The 21,621-nt window shown below is 44.7% G+C and overlaps 1 protein-coding gene across 1 annotated transcript in view; it reads right to left on the bottom strand.

Annotated features, from left to right (window-relative positions):
* LOC8037271 (synaptogenesis protein syg-2) overlaps nucleotides 1-21,621 on the bottom strand; it is a gene marked incomplete at its 5' end in the record, with an annotated part of 176,930 nt that overhangs the window by 131,925 nt on the left and 23,384 nt on the right. The window contains one exon of the mRNA XM_040214902.3: nucleotides 7,135-7,245. Within this exon, the coding sequence (XP_040070836.1) occupies nucleotides 7,135-7,245 (111 nt within the window). The remainder of the gene's footprint in view (nucleotides 1-7,134; nucleotides 7,246-21,621) is intronic.

Below are 21,621 nucleotides of genomic sequence, written 5' to 3'. Positions count from 1 at the left end.
CCAAAGCCTGAAAATCGTTGCACCGCCCTTTAACATTTGCCGTTGTTTAGTTTTCAAAAGCACCAAGGGTTATGCTTTTTTATATCAAAGAAGGTTGGGGTGGATGGCGGTGGGGGGGGGGGGGGGGGGGGTGGAAGCTACTGGGTTGCAAGATCGGTCGACACCATGCGAGAGAGTCAAGACATGGGGGAGAGTCACTGCAGCGGGACACAGAAAAAGTAGCTGTGGTTCACAGGCGTACACAGCTATTTCACGGGTACTTCGTGTTCTGCTCTTTGGCGCTTTTATTTGCTAATGCCGCAACCTTTTTGGCTGCAAAACGAAAGCAACATGCTCCCCATTCTACGTTTTTTTTATAAAGTTATTCCAACAGTTTTGCCGACTTTTTAAGTTTATACTTATTTACCGTTGTCACTGAAAGCTTAAGAACTGCAGGACGTGTATTCATTCACCTATGCATCACGTAATTGCTGCACACCCTGTTGAAAAATGACTAGTGGAGGGCGATCCTGTCTCGCACCTGTGACATTTCTCGGTGAACGAGATCGTGTCTGGGACTGAGGACGAAGAAGAGGTGTTGGAGGCGCGAGGAGAGACAATTTTTGGGTTTGGAACGACGAGAAAGCAGGGCAATTGTCAGGATGAAGTTTACCGCGGTCATGTAAATATTAAACCAAGTCCTTTTTATAAGTTAATTGGTGGCGACTCATTACGCAAAACACCCAATCAGAAAGCGGTATTAACAAATAGCAAAGCTAAAGAACCAATCAGAAAGCAGGAAGCGTAAGACATAATAATCCATACCCTAAGCCGCCAGTGACTATCGGCGACGAGATGTTTTGGTGACTCCCTCTTGCGATTTCTGTTTGTAGCGTCACGACCAGGGTTATCAATTGTCAGGAAAGCTATTCCGACGGTGTGTGGAAAAAGCAGAGTAGATGATTCGTTTCAGTGCGTCCTTCAACCAACCCCGCCAAGCTTGTAGACAGTCTGATCTACTTCTCATCTCCGTTGATAAAAGTGGAATTTATCATACTCATGACGTCACGGTGAGCGTTTGGCCAATCGTTGAAGGCCGACCACAGCGACACTTTTGGTCGCGCACGTAGCCATTAGAAGTGCGCGAGCACGTGAATAAAATACCGGACCGTGCCACACTAATCGGTATAGAGATGTGTCTACTGTGATAGTAATTTCGAGCTTTCTAGACCTACATGTGGGAAGCAAATTTTTATTTTTTTATGTGCCGAAAAAGTTTTGCATATTTGCGAGCTATTCAAAGAGCGCAAGGAGGCGTGCGAGGAATGTATACGTGTGGGATAATGACGCAAATCAGCTTAAGTTCTCGCGGAGAATCTGGATGCCGACGCGAGACGCGACATACGACGCGATTCCCAAAGTACGCGGGCCAGCAGTCGCAAACCTTGGACACAGCCGCTCATTTGCGTGCCGAAGAAATTAGAATATTACATACAAAAAAGCTTGCCAAAGAACCCATGGTTAATTTGCTGCAACTTCGAGTTGAAGCAGCCAAACTGCCGTTCGAACGTGGCACGTACGGCTCGATTGCCCTCAAATAATAAACATAGGGTGCCTCAATGGTCTTCTGTTTAGGGTAATGCCATGCTTTATAGAACCCGATGCCGACAGCACACGGTCACAGTAAAAATGCAAATAAATCATCGAAAACAAAATATCGCCGTAGCACAGGCCGCGCCAAGAATGCGTGTAGGAAGACGCTATTTCACGCGCTTCGAAACAAAAAATTAAAATAAGCATTCAGAACTAAATGGCCAGTAGTCATCAGCCTAAGCAAAGTGCCAATGGAGGCGCCCTAAGTAGACCTATTGCTAAATTATCAAGGTAATCTCCGGAAATATTGGTCAGCGCACCGCACGCGCTCGACTTCTTCGTACACAAGATTCGAAGAAGATGACTAAAATAAGAAGTTGGTGAACGCGCGTGCATGATACCTTATATTTTAGGTTCTTGCTTTAGAACAGTTACTGCTGCAGACGCCAGCACGTGCGGCGCGTTGACCTAGATCCTGCATTCTCCTTGATGCTTGGGTAATAGACCTATTGCAATATTACCCAAGCATCAAGGCGAATGGGGGGTTGGTGTTCCTGGCCTCAGCAATAGCACATTTTGAAAAGCAAAAACCTAAAACAATTTGTATCTTGCACGCGCGTTTGTCAACGCTTTATTTTGGTTAAGTATTTACTTGGAATCTTTTATACGGGCAAGGCGTGCATGTGTGGCGCGTGGAACACCAATCCCGGCATTCCCTTGATGCTTGGGTAATATAGCAGATGGCCTATTAAGCGAAAGGTCTATTGAGAAAACAGCGATTGAGACAAAGATCCGGCTCTGTTGGAGAGTTGTGGTGGATATATTTCAGGCAATTCAAATAAAAAAAGCGGAGAATCGGCATCTCCGTTGGACGTTCCTCATTTTACCGTGAAATTAATACTATTGAGAAGGACGGGATGAATAGACAGGATAAATGCGTATATTTTTGTTGGGAAAAAGGCACGTAGACACAAAAAATTAAATAGAATAGTTTGTTTAACCCAGACGACGAAGGTATAAAGCGAACGCTTTTGCTGAATGCTTGATTTTGAACAGCTGCGAAACTTTTTGTTCATTAATTATGCTTCTTAATTTCCAGTCAATATCACTTAAGCAGCGACGGTCACTTATAGTCTATTGCATATATTGGAGTTAATAGTTCTGATCTTAGAGCCTCCCCCCATACTCGGTTTCCAGTCCTACTTACTGTACTTTCATAAGTAGCGGATTTTATTTTAAAAAGGGCACGCAACATTCTGAAATAATAATAATTATAATAATAGCAATATTAATGTTAATATAATCATAATAATATTAATAGTAAATAACTTATCACCTGTCTTGTAGAAAAAAAAACGCTAGACCTCATGATATTTTTTTTTCATCTATTCTGTTGGCACAAATGGTGTTTTTAGATCTTGCAAGTCATTAATCTGCACCTCATTTCTACACGACGTGTTGAACGATGGCCAGTAAGGACACGGGGTTGAAGACGTGCACATACTCGACAAACACTTTGTATGTACGAGCACTTTTGCTCGAAAAGCTACGTCATTCATACCACTCTACTGTGCTTGAAACCATCCATGGCCGTCATAAGGTTGCAAACATAACGCGTGCAGTTCAAGAGTTGTTATTAAATACAACGTTGCAAAAATCACTTGTCAACCAAAAGAATCTGCAGCTGTTTTGCCTGATTTTTAGTCAATTATAGTCATTGAAATCTTGAAGAAAACAAAAACCGCAGGGCGTGGCTTATCCTAATAAGCCTTCTACTTTTTATTTTTTATTCGGTGCTTTTATCGCTGAATAGCACAATCTCACCGACGGCGAAGCGGTAACAAGATGCTTGTCACCCACCACGGCAGCTTCAAAGTATACACCCAAACCCAAGTAACACAGTTCTTTGGGTCAAATATTTTTAGATGCGGAGCATCTCTTGCTCAGGTCTATGTCCCGCGGCGTCGTAGTCCGCACTCACACCACGCATGCGCAACTCTCCTCCTTCCCTCTCTCCAACATCTGCGCGTTACTCTTTCCACTCTCTCTCTCTACCAGCTGCGTGCACTTCGCGTGTGTTCGCTTCTACTCACACCGCGCGCGCATGCGCAACTCTCCTCCTCTAGTCTCCTCTCCTTCAAGTGTGAATATAAGCAGCGGTAGCGCGTTGCGCGCGTTCAGTTCACCCGCTGTTGACTCCACTTCACTCCGTTCTTCCAATGAAGTCTGATGGAAGCAACAGTCCCGTCAGTTAGTGGGTTAGCGCAAGCAAGCGTCAGCACCACCCCACAAACTAACAGCAACGCTCCGTCCACTGAAGACAAAGCCGCGCAGCGAAGGGCACGCGACGCTGAGCGCAAACGCTTGAAGCGAGCGGCAGACGCTGAACTACGGCAACGAGAAGCGGGGTCCATTCGTCAACGTCGAGCGGCGGATGTTGAACTACGAAAGCAGCGGCGGTTTGAGAACGTCGAGCAGCAGAACCTGAGGTTCGGGACCGTGAAGTTCAACGTAAACGTACGAAGCGAGCGGCGGAACCCGACCTTCGAGAACGGGAAGCCGCGTTGGAAAGACCTGCGTTAACCGTTTCACCTTCGTCTACGCAATTAAAAAAATTACACCATCTTCCCGAGGGGAACCATGGGGTGATGCGGAGCATCACGGAGTTTCCAACAACGTTCACGCGATGTGTGGTAACCAACGCAAGTTAACAACGTAATAACACGCAAGTTAACAACGTTAGTAACAACGTTACTAACACCGTTACTAATATCGTTAATAACACCGTTAATAACGATCCGCGATGCTCCGCATCACCCCATGGATCCCCTCGGAAAGATGGTGTAAATTTTTTCTGTTTTTTTTTTTTGTTTTGTTTTTTGTCTGGCAATTTATGGTTTTGAAAGACTTTACAAAAGCCAACGTATAGTCATACTTTATGTTGTTTGGCAGAGTTCGGGTATTTGGCACTAATCTGTAAAACACGTGTTGGAGTTAGGATTCACAGCTTGGCAGTTCGGTTGGCACCCGTGGCTTCTTTGGGACACGGTTCCCGTCCAAATGCCAGAACTACACTTCCACTTCTGGTTGCTGGGTTTTCACTTAGCAACTTTGGGCCTAAATTGTGATGACAAGCATCAAAATTAGGCTTGATAGACGGCATTTATCCGACGAACCAGAGAAAACTTCAAGAAGTATACTTGGTCACAAACGCACTGAGACAAACCCTTATAAAGTCCAGCCCCTAGGATTGCGATACTGTGTCCACGTTAGGCGTATTTGTGACGTGCAAATGCATTATGTGGTGACAGACCAATAAACTTCGTAAAAGCAAGAGGTTCATTGAAAAAAAAAAAAAAAGAAATGACGGAGATCAACGCATAAAGCGCGAGGCATCGCGGATCGGAAAACGTCTCACCGCCATATATTGAATGGGTCTGGAACTTCCCGATATGCATCAAGCCCAATCCTTACATTAACTTCAATTTGCCTAAATGTCTGAATTCGTTACAGTAGTTGCGCTCCACATATCAGACGACAGAATGAGAAGAAAAGGCGTCGTACTATACTAAAGAGGTTTTAATTTTTTTCGACCGCTGCAAATCACTGGAGCGTCAGTTTCAAAGACTGAACAAGACGCTCCTTCGGTAGTGTGGACCATTTACAAAAGTGCGCCCCATCTGGTGGCTAGTGCGCCAATGACCAGAGTCCATCATTTCTTGGGAACGCACACTACGCATGTAGAAGACACGAGGGTTAGGTCAGCATTCGGCGTGAAATAGGGTGAGCTCGCACCGAAAACGAGCGCTGCGTAAGCGTTCGGCAATGTCTCGGATCCAATCATTCGCTTTGTGCCCCCGAAAATGGCGACTGCCAATGTTACTGAATGAGATTTGGAAAGAGTATTATCTAGTGCTTACATGTTTCACCGCCCCCCCCCCCCCCCCCCCCCTCCGGCACCACTTAAAACGTTTTGAGAACACTAATTGGACGAACCGTCTTCTGCGAACCAATATCGAACATTTTTTTGTTCCGAACTATTTGGCGTTTCGAAATACGTTTCGAGCTATTTGTTACAAAATGACAAGCCGTGCATTCTGAACATGTTCCTCGTTCTAAACTCTTTGTGTTCCCTTTCCACATTCTGCAACATGGGGCTTAAGCACCAGTGCGCCATTTTGAGTTGTAGGGCGCTGAACTCATTATGCATTTTGGCCGTAAGATTGCAAACTACCGCCCAGAAACTTCACTCATAAATATATTATGCGAGTCTTTAGATAAACAAAAAATCAAGAGCTCGGTTTTTTTAGGTCATTTATTGAAACGGACATTAGGCATTTATAAGGATGGAATACTTTATTATTTAATTGTCACAAAAAGCAATATTTATTTACTTTTTTATAATGAAACAAACTTGAAAATAATCGGTTGAGTGCTTTTTGGCTGGGCGATTCGAAAACTTGAAGAAATGTGCCTACATCTATCCTCTTCATCATCGAAGCGAGGACATTTGCGAAGTTTAAATATTCAGACAAGACACAATGCATTATGAAAGATCGTTTTGCTAAGTCTCAACCGCACTCTCAAATGTGCGACACAGTAGTATGTTTTACGGATGCCGTTATAAAGAGCCACCACGAATGGAATTTTTTTCCTCACAATTGTGCTTAAGACTGAAAGAGAGAGAGCGAGCGAGAGAGCGACACTGGGTGAATATTAAACCACGCGAAGGATAGAGGAAAATATATCCTTAAATATTGAAGTTCACAGTCCAGACGCAACTCCTAGGAAACCGCCGTCTTAATTATAAAACCTTTAAAGTAGCAACGAATTCGGCATGTCCGAAGACGAATTAAGAGAATATAAATAAATGGCGGAAACATAGCCTCATGATACGTAAAGTTACGAACTCTCAAGGTGGTTTAATAATTAGTTCAGCCTACATACTCTGGTAATCTTGCAACCGAACATAACTATTTAAATGTTTCCGGTGTTTACGGAAAAATACCCGACTGATTGCTTCTTTCACGATGGCATCTTGAGACCTAATGGACCCTCAAGGTTTAAAAGGAGACGGGGAAGTGCCTGCAGATGTCTTAGCACAAATCTATTCCACATTTTATGTAAAAAGAAATTATGCCTTAGGCGTAAATTTTCTGATGAAGTTCACGTGCAAATTATGGAAACTCAGCCTGTGATTTTCCTTTATTTTGTTATCAAAGCCTTGAATTCAATATTCTGTTAAAGCATTGAATCGGTATTAGTAATTTGTGTCTCTTAATGTCTCGAACCTCTGAATATTCTGGGTAGTCTGCTGTATATACTTTTTTTTATCAAAACCGACCACATCTAAAATTAGAAAAGTTATTTTCCTATTTTTTTTTTTTATGAGCAAAGATGGAGTGCGATGTTATCAGATACAGGAATTTTGCCTCAGTTCTTTTACTTCAATTTCTGTTTATTTTGCGGAATTTGTATCGGGGTTTTATGTAAGATAATGTCATTTTTTTTTCTGTTGTTTCCGTCAATATTCACCCTAAATTATATAAAAATATGACTTACCTCCGTTGACCTCGCAAGTTAAGGTCAGTGGCTCTCCCTCACGGTAGGGACCGGCAACCTTGCCGAGTTTGTTGCCGAACTTGTCTCGTATTATCGGCGAGTCCGGCGGAACTGCAGAAGATTAAAAAACAGAAACAGGGTTACACCAATTACGCAAAGCAAAGAAAAATAGCTCAGGGCATTGTTTGAGGCAGTCGCACACACTCACACCTGATGCAACTTGGTCCCGGCGTCACGAGCTGTCAGAACAAGAGCTGAATAGTAAGAATTTCTGACATCGTTAATTTGTGCCCATAATGAACGACCGTGATTGCACAAAAAACGATTCATCCAAAAACATTGGAGGGCGCTTTGTCCGGCACCGTTTGAGAATTTAGAGTAGGTCACCGTTCGAACGCTGCCTTCCAGAGTTAAATAGCCTGCGCTTTACTAGGCCGAAGGTGCCGGAGTGGGTTTAAGAAGAATGAAGTGAGTGAGTTTATTGGAACAAAACACGTAAAAAAATGGAAATGCAAAACGATAGTTCAGTCTCCCATTAGTGCGGCCATCAAGCAACACGTGAAGACAACTCCCCCACTTAACCCAGTAGGGTTTTTAGCTTTCTTTAGTAAAGTAATAATAAACATACTCGGGAAGTTTAACTTAAAATATGTCAACGTTATTCTTGTGATGACTTATTTTTCCTTTCATTTTGTTCTTTGTTATGAGGAAAACCTGTACGAAACAAACCAGTTTTTCTCCGTTCCGAGGAACGGAGAAAAACTGGCGGAGGCGCCTCCTGTTGGAGTCGTGGCACATTCAATGCACACGTGGCAACATAAACCGTTCGACGGGGACCCTTCCCAGCAGCTACGTTTCGGGGTTAAGAGGGATAATCCGGAAAACACCCGGGGGTGTTCGGGTTCGTGGGCAGGCCGTTCCGCGGGACAAAAACAGTCACCCGTGATCAAGGGACCGAGTTGGTTCCGAAACGTCGGGATTTTTGCTTTTTAATAAAGCTTGGTTAGAGTTTCTAAGTTGAAGATTTATTAATCATTCCTAACCAGACGGATGTCCGTCGAAAATGTTTACAATATATAACCTACGCATAAGCGAAAGTCTAAAATAAAATATAGCAAGTGCAGGTGTATTGGCTTGCTGCGTCTCACGCCCGAATGTTCAAAAGCGAGTCTAAGCTAGTTTCCTCAATCAAAAACAGTGCATTTCAACCGTTTTAGTGGAGGAGTGGGGTCTATGCGACTCCAACGCGTGACGGGAGTTCTCATCCGCGACAGGCGCTGCAGTCAGACCACTCTTTCTGCGTGCCACGCAACAAAACGGCGGAGGCGATCAAGCAGCAACAAACGTTCATCGTCACGTCACTCTGGGTTCGCCATCACCGTCAAAAAATACCGAGGCACCGTTATAAATACACTGTTTAAAATCAAGTCCCCGTGTCCCCACACCGGAGCTGCGCGATAGCAGAAACTGCGAATGCGGGAGGAGGGAAGCGTCTGCGCACGCGCAGTGCCCACAGCAGCGCCACCCTAGTGGCGTGACGTCAGAGAGTTGAATTGGTCGGTTGGCTTAAAGTGCTACCAGCTGCTCGATTGGATTCCCCCGCCTTTTTCAATACTAGCAGCGCGGAGGATTCGAAAGCGTCGATTGTCTGCGAGCTTCTTCGACCTCTCCTCGAATATCTTCCTCCACACAAGGAAACTCGCGCATGCGCGTGAGCAGCCAATCTGCGCAGAACCATTAAGTTCCAAACGCTCTTTTTTTTGTTCCATTTTCTGTCTCTCTTAAACCTAGTATCTTTCCTCTTCATGAGCGGGATGCTGCTTACTGCTTTTGATGCAGCGAGCGGAGGAGAACCCCGCCGCAACCACTCCACAACAGAAACACCACTCCATGCCTGCGGCTCGGACTGCCTTGAGAAAGACAGTCATTTCTTCATCGCCCAGACACTCCTTGTAAGTGTAGTTTAGTACGTATAAAAATGTGTATTTATATCTATAGATATTATAACTTGATGTGTTTGTTTTCGTTCTGCATGGATTCCTGCTTTCATTGCTCTTGCGGGGATGATAGTCCCGCTGAAACTTTTAGTGTGTTAGTTGGTGTTTAATTTTCGTTTCGCTATCCATCCTCGGAAACGTGAGTCTCTTATTGCTGTGTGATGAATGTCGGACGGTGTCCTCGAAGTGCCGTCTTCAATAATACGCGGTCTGATTCTGCGTAGAAAGAGCTCAACCGTAAGATTGTTTTGCTGACCACTTGCACGGCGTTTCTTTTCCCCATTCCCGTGGTCGCTATACGGGCTGCAGCCAGACGATGACGGTCGGAGGCTCCGGAGGGATTTCGAGCGACGGCCTCTCTGAGAGGGGGACGACACCATTGGCTCTCTGGCTGTTCGTTGGCCTCCATTCACCAACGTCGACACCTTCAACATGGGAAGTTGCTCGTTCAGAATGGCCATATTATGCACTACCTGTACGGGAATAGCTGCTGGTGAAACCAGGTGAGCACAATATGAAGAAATGTTGATTCTTTTGACAAAAAAAAGCTTGCCCTTCGCACCAATTGAAATAATAAAAACAAGATTAAATTCAAATTCTTTTCCGGAAGGGGGGGGGGGGGGGGCTACAGTTTATTAAATAAAACAGTTTTTTTTTATTCTCATCATGCGTCATCCTCAAACCTTTGCGAATTCCGATCGCTCAGTGCTTGGATGCTGTAACTCGATGCCAGTTGCCACTTCTAAATTTGTCGATATGTTTTATTGAGGTCAGCGTGCTAGCGTTCTTGTACTCTTGTTTTTAACGTCCAACTTTGTCAGGTACCTGAGGTGTACAATGGGGCACACACACCAGTTGCCCTCGACTACCGTAGTATCCCGAGAGATGCCCCTCCCCAGGAAAATAACCTACCCCTATTTTTGGCATGATTTGCTATATCTTCAGAAACACCGAAAAAAAGTCCACTTCTAGCAATCGCAAGGCCCTGACCGCTGGTGATCTGAGGAAAAAAAAGCGGTGTTACTTAACCACGGCGATAGATAAACTAATATTGCTTGCTGTAAACGACAGTCGTCTTTGGTTAATCGCCTCTTCCTGCGATCACAAGTTTGGAGGTCGAAAAACCTAAAACCAGCATTTTAAATTTTTTTTTTATGACACACGTAAAGTTAGTTTGCCCATTATTTTCACCGCATTTGCCTTTGATATTAGGTGGGATACATCTCCGTACATTACAATACATCGCGGTTGCTTGTGTCGACTGAAAATCAGTCGGTAGTTGAAAGCACAAGGCCCACTGACAGCGCAACGTTTTCGCTTGGGGCTGTCGCGTATACAGAAAAGCTTGTGCAGCAAAGGGCCGTTCCCTCTCTCCTCACTGAAACCAAGCGATGTACCCTCAAAGAAAACAAGTTAATCAGAGTGTTTAAATTACCCCGTTGACTTACTCCACAAGCTTTTCCGAATACGCGGTATTGTTAATGTCACGCGCCTCGCACCCACAACCCGCTCTCTCCTCCGCACCCTTCGTCGCACCCCTCCAACGCAGGCCACTTCAGAATAGCCGCTTGTCAGCGGCAGAGGGACAGGCGGACGAGGCGGTGCAAGCTACAGGGCCGTCTATGCAGTGATTATTCCGATCGCTCAAAGCCCCAGCTCATTAATTATTTGCCTTCCCAATCTGAACACAATAACGAACCACCAACGCTCATCTTATCTCTTAAAAAAAAAAGCGCTCTGCCTCGCTTTCTTTCGGGTCATCAGGAGGCTTCTTTTGAAATCCCAAGACCGGCTCGAGTGTTGGAGACGTGCCACCGATATCTAAATGATGATAGCTTATTTTTGTGTAGACATGGAAGGATTCCTTTGGGAGCACGCACGTGCGTGCTTCTTGATATAAAAAAAGAAATGTACTGTGAAGCGTTCCGCGCAAAGAGAAACTGGAAAAGTTTAGATACACTTCTGGAGACGATACTCCCTTACAAGGGGTTGTCCTCGGATTAATTTACAAGGAAGCACATTGAAACGGTCTGCTTATCTTGAAAATGCCATATTAAGACCTTGATTGGATTCTGTGTTGTTTCTTTTTTCAGCGATGATGGCTAGTGCCGCCTACAAAGGCGACTGAGTAAGCCGTCATCCGAAGCCATTAATTATCCAGCTGGAATTAAACCCCCTCGTCAGGGTATGGCCACTTTTAGCGCCGAGACGTTTCGGTGTCGCCCCCTTGTGGTTTCCGTTTGTGACGTCACGACAATGATTTGGCTCGCCGTGATTGGCAGGGTTTGCCTCGCCGTGAACCGGTGATTGGGCAGGCATTATCGGTACACTGGAACGTTTGGCTTGGCTAATCGCGAACTTGGATGCTCAGCGACGATTTTTGGTCGCGCACGTCGCTAATGGTCACCGGAAACCTAAGAAAAGCAGGGCGCGTCGAGTCCCGTAAATTTTGTGTTGCTCTGAAGCCAAAAAAAAATTGCAAAATTAACTGTTAAAAAAATACAGAACGCCGGAGAAACTATCAAGAAGCAAGGAGCGTGAAGATATTAGGCCACGCCGCGCCTGTGTTAGGCTGATGGTAACCTTTTAATTGCTCTCCCTTATGCGAGACGGTGTCTTTGTGTTTTATATGTTTAATCACCACGAGTCACCGACAACCTCGGAAACAAAGGCCCTGGATGATTACGTTTAGGCTCCTTCATACGTCATTTGTTCTGCGCATCGATAATGGGGAGTTTTAGGAAACCGTTTTTCACATTCGATACGGTAGGACGGGCCCTTAGGTACAAACTGCGCATATGAGCGTCTTTTTAGGGTAGCGCATGTGCAGTGTGTACCGGAGAACCCATCGTACCGTACGACATCTGCAAAAACGGTTCCCTAAAACTTTCAAATAAGAGGTATTGTGTCTTGCTTGGAACATGCTTGGAGATATTGTTTGTACGATCAGTGAGACAGGAGCGTCCTACGAAGAAGAAACACGGCCTCAGACAGTATGAAGTCTTGGGGAACAATTTTAATGCGAAAACATTAACGGTCTCATGGAGCGAGCTGGCGTCATCAGTTTGAAGCGCGAAAACGGCCCCTAGTTTCCCTCTGTTCCATTGGCTGGCGCGCGTCGGCTGGGTTCCTATTGGCCGCTCCGCTCGTCAGTTTCCACGATCGCTCACCCCATGGCGCTGCGTGTCCATCAGCGTGACATTAACACGGAGCGTCCAAGGTCACCAGGGTGGCAGACGCGCTGACCGGTGACGAAAAGTACGCAGCAGTCGAAAAAAAGAACGGACGAGCGGATTGCATGCTTTCGCATTCACAACTCATAAGGAATGCTTAAGCGTACCGCAATCTTTAATGCACATCGGATACGGTACGATTGGTCCTCTGGGACAAACTGCGCGTGAGCGAATCTTCTGCGGCAGCTCATGCGCAGTTCGTGCCGAAGAACCCATCGTACCGTATCGAATGTGCAAAAACAGTTCTCTCAAACTCCCTAGTGCCTGCGGATTCTTTGTTGTATAAGATGCATTAGCAGCGCGATTGCGGCTTTAAACTGTCTGTTATTGTAGATAGTTTGACGGTTTTGACCCAGATTTATGTTCAAGAAGAAATTCACACGTCGGAACTCGCGAAGTTATCTCCTAGACAGTAAATATTTTAACTCCCAAAATCGTGTTAAAAGGATGTTTGTTTTAACCAACACCCTTCCTACACCATTCCTACACCCTTTTTACAAGATTTTGAGTATTGGTGGGTGTAACAGGGGAGTACGAGAAGGCTTACACCCTACATACACCCCTCTTACACCCCTGTCACACCCACAATTTGAAATATGCTCAGGAAATCGTGTTAGAAGGGTGTAGGCACTCGTCGCAACACCCCCCGTTCATAACGTGTAGAAAGGGTGTGATGGACTTATATGATTTTAAGGAGTCGGAGTTAATCACGTCGAAGAAACCCTTGTCTACGAGAGGAACCGGTAAGCACATCGTGACATCGATTGATTGTCATCGCGGTATAGCAGCATGTGCCCCAAATCGAGGAGCTAGCTATGAAATGAGCCGGAAGAAAAAATGTCGCCTGCATTAGCAAGCTCGAATTTTTATCTAATATGTGCTTTAAGCGGTGGATTTTACACTTTGTGCAATACCAAGACGTAGCTCAAATTGCTTGGAATTATGTAGCGATGCATCGGTCCACGTCCCGTCAAAACTTCAGGACATCAACGAGAACGTGCAAGAATGCGCGTCACATTAATCTTACACAAATCCGCTTTCCCCTCTGTTCGGTCAATATCATTGTCATCGACGCCGTTTTTCTTCACGCAAGAGGAGAGGCCAATTATTCCTACCAGTTTTTGCCCGAAAACCCGACGCAAATGACGATGAGCAGTGCTCTATGCTTCCGTCCCCGGTCAAGTGGTTAACGGACGTCCACACACTTTTCATTCACACGGTGTGAGACGGGCGTAATGTTGATTCTGTCGATTACACCCATGATTTTATAACCGTTCATGTTTATTGCTTTGATGAAACGGTTGCTGATGTACGGCGGTACCAACATCGAATATAATTAATCGCCACACAAAGGCGCGTATGATTAGGAAGTGCTAGGGAATGTTTTTTGCAACTCCGATCGAACTCTCCGTCCGAGAGGAGCCGAAAATTACGTGTCGCGCGTGCATCAGTTTTATCAGATCAACTGCGATTTAAAAAATCACCTCCGCTCGCTAAAGGTGACCGAAGACGTGTAAATATACAGCCCAGGCAACACACCGTATGTCGCCGATACTGGATCTATTCGAAAAGATTGTGCCCATACCATTTTGGTTTAGCCAATATTTAACGAATGGGATGAGTCGCGCCAACGATATCCTGACATAACGTACGCGACGCCGTTTTTAGTTGAGTGTTGAGAGTATCTTGCGTGAATCGGCTATACCGGAGAGGTATTTCTATTTCTTTGCCGCCTAAAATAAGATGTTAAAAATAAAAAGATTAGCCAAAACGGGATCTGCTTGCTTTTAGCCCGAGAAGTCTTTCTCGGGAAAAAAGCGAGCAAATTCCGCTTTGCTTAATCTTTTTATTCATTTTCTTTTGAACTGCACTGAAGCTTGGAACAAACAGTGGCGCCTTTTTTTGGGTAGCACAAACTCACCTGACTGAACCAATAAATACACTTCCGAACACATGAAGAAAACAAGGAAAGAGAAAGAAGGAATTCAAACGCATAAACAAGACGACGATCAACGAGTTCTACCCAGAAAGCATAAGCCACTCCCCGGCTCCACACTTTTCGAAAAGGAACCGCCACTCGAACAACAACTTCAAGGTCCCACATACAAGGCGACCCTCCCTGTGCAGCCCAGGAGGCAGCAGAGGGAGATTAGCAGCTTTGTCCACCCCCCTTTGACCTCTTCTTCTGATAAGCCTCCCCACTTTCTTTTGTGTCCGTGTGGCTGTGAGCGAGTGCGAAGGCCACTTTTAGCTAATCAGAGGTGTGGAGCGAAACACGTGACCGCTCTCCGTAGGACAAAAACGCTTGGACGAACATTTGTCAGGCGACTCGCTCTGACGCGCTGATGGCTTACTGGGGTCATAGCCTTCGCCGTTTGCCAGTTTATGGTGAGTTGTAGGGACCACGTGAATCCGGTTTCCAAAAAGCGTCCGTCAGTGTTCTCTTTTTCGTGCAAGCAGGTCTGACGAGTTCCATTTCGCGACCGTGGTTTTTCGTCGTGAACGGCCGGAATACATCTATGCCAACTTTTTCATCTATTGGCCATTTATTTCGTCGGAGTCTATGGAATTATTGTGCTGTGTTTGTTGGACGAGTTTCGTCAAAGAGCTTCTCATCGGCGGACGCGAGACTTCCGTTGAATGTGATCGACCACTTTCATCCTTGATATTGTGTTTGCTGTGTTTCGTGCTGCCCGAATCGGATTGTGCATCTATCACGACAGAGAGCTGCTCATCGGTGAACACGAGGCTTCCGTTGAATGTGAGCGACCGCCTTCATCCCCGGCATTGTGTTTGCAAATTGTTCTGTGCTGCCCGATTCGGATCATGCATCTATCACGGATTACATGATATCGCTCCTTATTTGTAAGTACTTTGCAAGCATGCTTAAAAACATGAACTGCCGCTTGCGCCCCAAGTAACTTCCGATCGTTCAGCCTTTCCAAGCCTGTCGAGTTTTGCTTACGTCACCAGTGCTAGAAAGAATAAATGTCGCAAGCAGGGTTCTCCCCAGGAATTTCTGAAAGGTGGACATTACCGGGGGGGGGGGGGGGGGGGGGGGTTAGAAAGTAACACCCCTTTTTAGGGTGTTAGACATTAATCTCACCCCTTTTTAGGGCGTTAGCCATCACACCCATGCCTAAGGGTGTTAGAAAAATCACACCTTTATTCTAGGGTGTGAGAGTATCACACCCCTTTTTTAGGGTGTCCGAAAATCACGCCCCATTTTAAGGTGCTAAGATTTACACCCATTTCAAAGGGTGTTCTGTTACACGAATAAGGGTGCTCCCCATAGGACAAGCCATTTACACCAATAAGGGTGTTAAAATTTTAAGTGTGATATACGGTATAGTGCGTTGCGAGGAGGACATGAATTTGTGGTTCGTGCAGACCACAATCAGTTCAAAAACGTCCATTTTAATTTCTTTATGTTAACCGAACTTCCTATAGTGTTTTCCCCGCAGTAAGCTGCTTGCATGCCTTCGTTTGCTGTATCCTTAAGCTTTATTTGTTGTGACTTCTATAGGGAACCCGAAAGCGCAATTAAGATTTTAGCCAATTTGTTTTCTCCGAACAGTGTAAACGCTTCATGCATCGCGAGTAAGCTTTTTCTGATAATAATATTATTAATAATAATAGTAATGATAATAATTTTAATCCCTTAGTATGTGAAAAATATTGGTGGCATTTCCGTGGGAATTTATATGTTGAGAGAAAGGCAGTTTAACCTAAGATGGATTGTTTTGTCTGATACATCTCTAGCTTCCGCTGACTTTTCGGCTGGTACAGTGTTCATTTCATTTCATTTCATTTATTATACCCTCAGGGCCCGAAGGCATTACAGAGGGGGAGAGCAACAAGAAGGTTAATGCAAATAACATAATACATATTTAGACACACTCAGTAATAAAGTAATTAGTTATTGTACTTCTAAAGAGCTCAGAGTCCGTGATAATGGCGATCGACCGGGGAAGGCGGTTCCACTCCTGGGATGTACGGGGAACGAAAGATGAATAAAACGTGGTAGTGATAGAGTTAGGAATGCCCACCTTATGTTGATGATCAAGACGGAAGGAAACATAGACAGGCCGAGCAATTATTTTGTCGCGCAGGAAAGAATTATGGTGATACATTTTATGGAATAGGGAAAGACGAGGAATTTTACGGCGTAGGGATAAAGGTGGTAATGAGAGTTGTTTTCATAGAGGTGACGCTAGCGGTGCGGTGATAGTTTGTGAGGATGAAACGAGCGGATCTGTTCTGAACGGCTTCCAATGTAGATACGAGAGTGACTAGTCCGGGATCCCAGACAGGAGCTGCATATTCTAACTTGGGACAAATAAAAACTTTGTAAAGAGTTAATTTCAGTGAGACAGGGGCTAATGAAAAATTTCGCTTGATGTAAACTAACATGCGGTTAGCGTTAGCTGAAATATGCTGAATATGTGTTTTCCATGAAAGGTTAGGAGCTATATGTACGCCTAAATATTTGTACGAAGATACCGGTTCTAGAAGAGCATTATTAAGGAAATAGTTAGGAGAGTCCTGAGTCTGGCGAGACACACGCATGACCTTGCATCTGTTAGTGTTAAGCTTCATAGAACACGAGTCAGACCAACGATAAATAGCATTAATGTCTGATTGGAGTATAGAGGTATCATTATGATTGAGAATCTCACGGTAAAGTACACAGTCGTCAGCGAACGGAGACACGGACGAAGAGACACTAGTGGGTAGGTCGTTAATATAAATTAAGAATACCAACGGCCCAATAAGACTGTCCCTTGCGGAACCCCTTACGCAACTTTGACAAAAGAGGAGTTATTGTTATTCACAGTGACAAATTGAGACCGTTCAGTTCAAAAAAGACTGTATCCATGCGAGAACGTTATTGTCTATGTTAAGTTTGGAAAGTTTTAGAAGCAGAAGATTGTGAGAAACTTTGTCAAATGATTTGGCGAAATCCAGGAAAATGCAGTCCGCCTGGGATCCTCGGTCCAGAATGTGATGTAGGTCATCCGTGAAAGATAGTAGTTGGGTTTCACATGAAAATGTTTTTCGAAAACCGTGTTGGGCATTGTTGAAGAAGTTGTTTAATTCTAAGAAGTTGACGAGGTGAGAAAGCTATCATAATCACGTTTTTTTTTTTTTTTTTACATTTAAAAGTAACATTTCGCTGCACAACAATGATAAAAGTGTCCTTATGTATATTATTAGTTTATTATTCTTGACAGCCCAGTGTCAGTGTTTGCTTCAGAGTAGCAAACAAACGCTCACACGGGCGAAGATTAAGCTTCGTGTTGCGGCGTTCGAGGACTTAAAACTAAGGCAGTGAATTTGTGTCAGCATCTTAAACGTCGATTTACGCACTGGGATTCGTGCGGCCTCGTCATATGACGTTGGGATTCGGCCGCGTTTTGTGATGTACTGCTCAATGAAATAGTGCAGCCTGCTTCTGAAAATCGGAAAGCTTTAAAGATATTTTGGGGGCAAAACTTGAATCTACACTCTAAATTACTATTGATCACCATGAATCGGGACACATGCACGCACACGCGCACTCACACGCGCACGCACACGCACGCACACGCACGCACACGCACACATTCAGGCACGCGAACGCACACAAGAACCCGAATGGAGCGTGCGCCACCCTAAGCACGTCTGTGCACACAAACACCTTAAAGCTTACACGTTCAGAACTGTATGGACACACAGGCACGACTTGCATACGCCAACGCGAATCTGCACTCCAGTACGGAACCACACACGCACAGTATGCCATAGTATGAAAGAGTCAAGTCAAAGGAGGGGGGGGGGGGGGGGGGGGTGCTAAGCACTCTTACGCCAGAGACAACTTTGTTTTTAGAAGAAGAAATAAAATATTTGGGATGAGGAAAGAAAGGACCTTGTGTCCTCCACACAAGGTCCTTTCTTTCCTCATCCCAAATATTTTTGTCCTGGCTAAAGCTAATCCTGCACGGCCGCCTTAAGCTGCCTTGTGAGATCGGACTCTATAGTGTTGAAAACAATGCATCCAGACCTCGGCCATTTCTGCCAAAAGACGAAAAGCGTATCAAATTGCGCATATTTTGTGATATCTGCGCATGGGAGGGTTAATCTATAATGCGCCAACATCACTCGGTCGCCACCCATGCGCAAATTCTGCGTCGTCCAAGGGGTAGGTTACTGTAAGATAAGTGGTGTCCTTTTACGTCGGAATTCTGAGTTAGGTTGTGTCGTTACCCATTTGACTAAGGCATGCTGTCGAGTTCTCCGGTTTACATTTTGGGGGATGCAGGTCCCCTAGGCTGACCTGTATATATGGCCAGCTACTTATAATACTGAAGAGACATACGAGAGCGTTGGGATTGCAGAAGCAAGATCAAACACTTTTGGGAATCCATTTTTCTCCACGAAAATCAAATGGCCATGGCGCCAACAGGTTTTGCGTAGTTGTAATGGCGATACTCGCGGCCCATGGGGCTTTCCCCCTTGGAACTAGGAGGCGTGGCTGAGGCCAACTATTGTCGTGGAAACCCGTTGTGGTCGTGGAGACGGTTGTCTCGGCTCCCTTTGCAAATCGGGTATCTCGGTGCGCCGGTGGCGGCTCTCTCCCTCGGGGCGGCACGAAAACCCCTCGGCGTGCACCCTACGTTGCGCACGTGTTCTCTCGGACGTGGGGTTCCCCCTCCTCGGGAGGATTTTGCACTGTAGGTGCCCTGCTGCGTAAATGAGATGAGTAGATTGTGTTTTACTGGTAAAGTATTTGGCGTGAGTAAGACCGAGGATTATGAGTAGAGCGAGAGAGCAGAGGGGGGGGGGCCTCGTAGAACAGTTGCTGTTTTATGCATGGGCAGTTGGGAAGCGTAGACGTGGATGTTTGGCCTGTTTATATACACCAACATGGCGTTTACAAACAGCCCTCGTTTGCCCACAACACCTTAGGGCAGAGCTTGCGCAGGAAGTTTAGTTTAAATTAGTTTGTTTAGTTCAAAATTTAATTTAGTTCAAAGTGTTCTTGAAGCACAAAGGAGGCAATGTCCTTTTTGCCAGATGAGCTTTTCTCCGGAGAAAAGCTCACCGGAGAAAAGCTCACCGGAGATAAGCTCACCGGAGAAAAGCTCACCGCAAAACCGGCAGATTCGGAGAAAAACTCACCGGCCATTGAGCGTATGCGGAGGAAAGCTCACCGATATTTTGTTTCTTCTTTTTATGTGCAGGCTGCGTGATTATGCGTAACATATATAAATTTATTGTCATTAAAATTCGTCAGCTTTTTAAAAAAGGAAATCTCATTTTCTATAATATTTTTAAACTTTTTAGGTATACTGCTTCCAAATTAATAATTGCGGGCGAGTGTTTTCTATGGCTTACTATCTTGGCAACTAAAGCCTAACTGAAAACTTTTTAAATTTGAAGAACGGCAAAAAGTTCGAAAACTTAATAACGTCTGCCTAAGACCTAAAAATCAAAACTGTAAATGGCCAAAATTCGAAAGTGCATGCGCAACAACTCTGTGCCTGAAATTCTCTTTGAAGCTTTTGTTAACCTTTCAAAGCAGGATAAAACAGTCAGTAGGATATCGAGGCTTCTTTCTTCCACGGACATGAACGTTTTCTAGCCGTTCGTGCTGGTGTTTCCACACGTTGCCTTTGTGTGATTGTGCCCTTCTACAGCGAACCACCCATGACCTTCAGAGCTGCACACTGGCACCGATGTTACTCGTTACCTATATAAGAAGTAGTCTTCTGTAAGGGTAGCGAATAGGGCGAGTTGGTAAGCGTTATACACGATGAAAACCGCTCAAACGACGACGACGGAGTGAAGACAACAAACACGTCAGGACGAAGCTGTTCTCGAAACTAAAGGTTTGTTAGTCAAATTAACCGAAAGAGGACAGCGTAGCCGCCACTGGATTACATCAACAAACACCTGCTTATATATTAGGCGCTACACAATATTTGGAGCTGAAACGGCTCACACACCGCTATTTATATTAGCTCGCAAAAAACGCACCTTTTTATCTGACAGAGGTACCGACGGCGCACTGTCAGCTGTCAATAAATTGTTGCGTCGTTTACCGGTGTACGATCATACGATGTTCTGATTTTATACTTGCGGCTACATTGATATACAGAATGGGAGATTGCTAATTTCTGAGGAATTAGTAAATATGCACAATGAGCTTCAACAATATTACACAAAAGATGATTTATTTTTAGTGAAGTGATGAATGCGAATTGGTGTTAAATTGCCACGTTTGACGCAGAATCCGCTAATCTAAAAAAAAATGGTGAGCTTTCTTCCGCATCTGCTCAAAGGCCAGTGAGCTTTTCTCCGCATCTGCCGGTTTTGTGGTGAGCTTTTCTCCGGTGAGCTTATCTCCGGTGAGCTTTTCTCCGCCGCCCAGATACAGCGACTACCTAGGCGCGTGTACTAAACTTTGTTAACGTGTGTTGATTTAAGCGGCTTGTATGAAAAACAAACGTGTTCATGGCGCTTTAATTCGGTTATCGTGGTGTCGGCTTGCTCGTCGAAGAGAGCATTAAATGTAGTTTCTCAGTTCAGTTGTCGGCTGGATGAACATATAGGTATATCAATTGTTTGGTGACATATTCATAAGTTTTCGCGTGTGTAAATGTAAACATTATTTTCGTTAACTACTACAACTTTAATGTGTACACTGCGCGACACCATTAACGCGAACACGACTTTGGCGCTTTTTTTTAAACTTACTTCTAATAGGTACTTGCGGGCATCAATACTTTCCTCTTAGGTTAGCACCGCAACTGAGGACTTTGTACCATTATAGCAGTCTTATGACATTCCTTCAATACTATAACAAAAAACGAAGAAAACCAGAGATGGCTCGATTGCGCTACGAGTGTCATTGAGTACACAATACGCATGAACGAAAGCAATCTAAAGAGGCGTCGTATATCAATAATAAAGCATGACGAGGTAAAAATACATAAATAGACACAAATATTAACAATTTCGAGCTCGCGCTTAATTTGCCGCGTGAAAGCAGCTCTTAAAAATGGAATTCCGCTTGAAAGGTCTTCGTACAAGGAAGAAGATCTACGACGCTTCTTGTGTTTTCTGCTGACAAAGCATGAAATCCTATTTTGATCCTATAAATAGTCCTGCCAAAAGATGAACGCCTAGAAGCAAGCCATCAGAAACCCATGCGAAGAACCTGATTTGCATTTCCGCATTACATGACAGCTAGAGGCCGTAAGAAACTGTATTAA

The sequence above is a fragment of the Ixodes scapularis genome, unplaced genomic scaffold (assembly GCF_016920785.2).
Source record: "Ixodes scapularis isolate PalLabHiFi unplaced genomic scaffold, ASM1692078v2 PGA_scaffold5__190_contigs__length_132052651, whole genome shotgun sequence".
In the NCBI taxonomy this organism is placed as follows: Eukaryota; Metazoa; Arthropoda; class Arachnida; order Ixodida; family Ixodidae; genus Ixodes; species Ixodes scapularis.
Note: the sequence above shows the minus strand (reverse complement) of the source record. Positions and strands in the feature narration are given on the sequence as shown.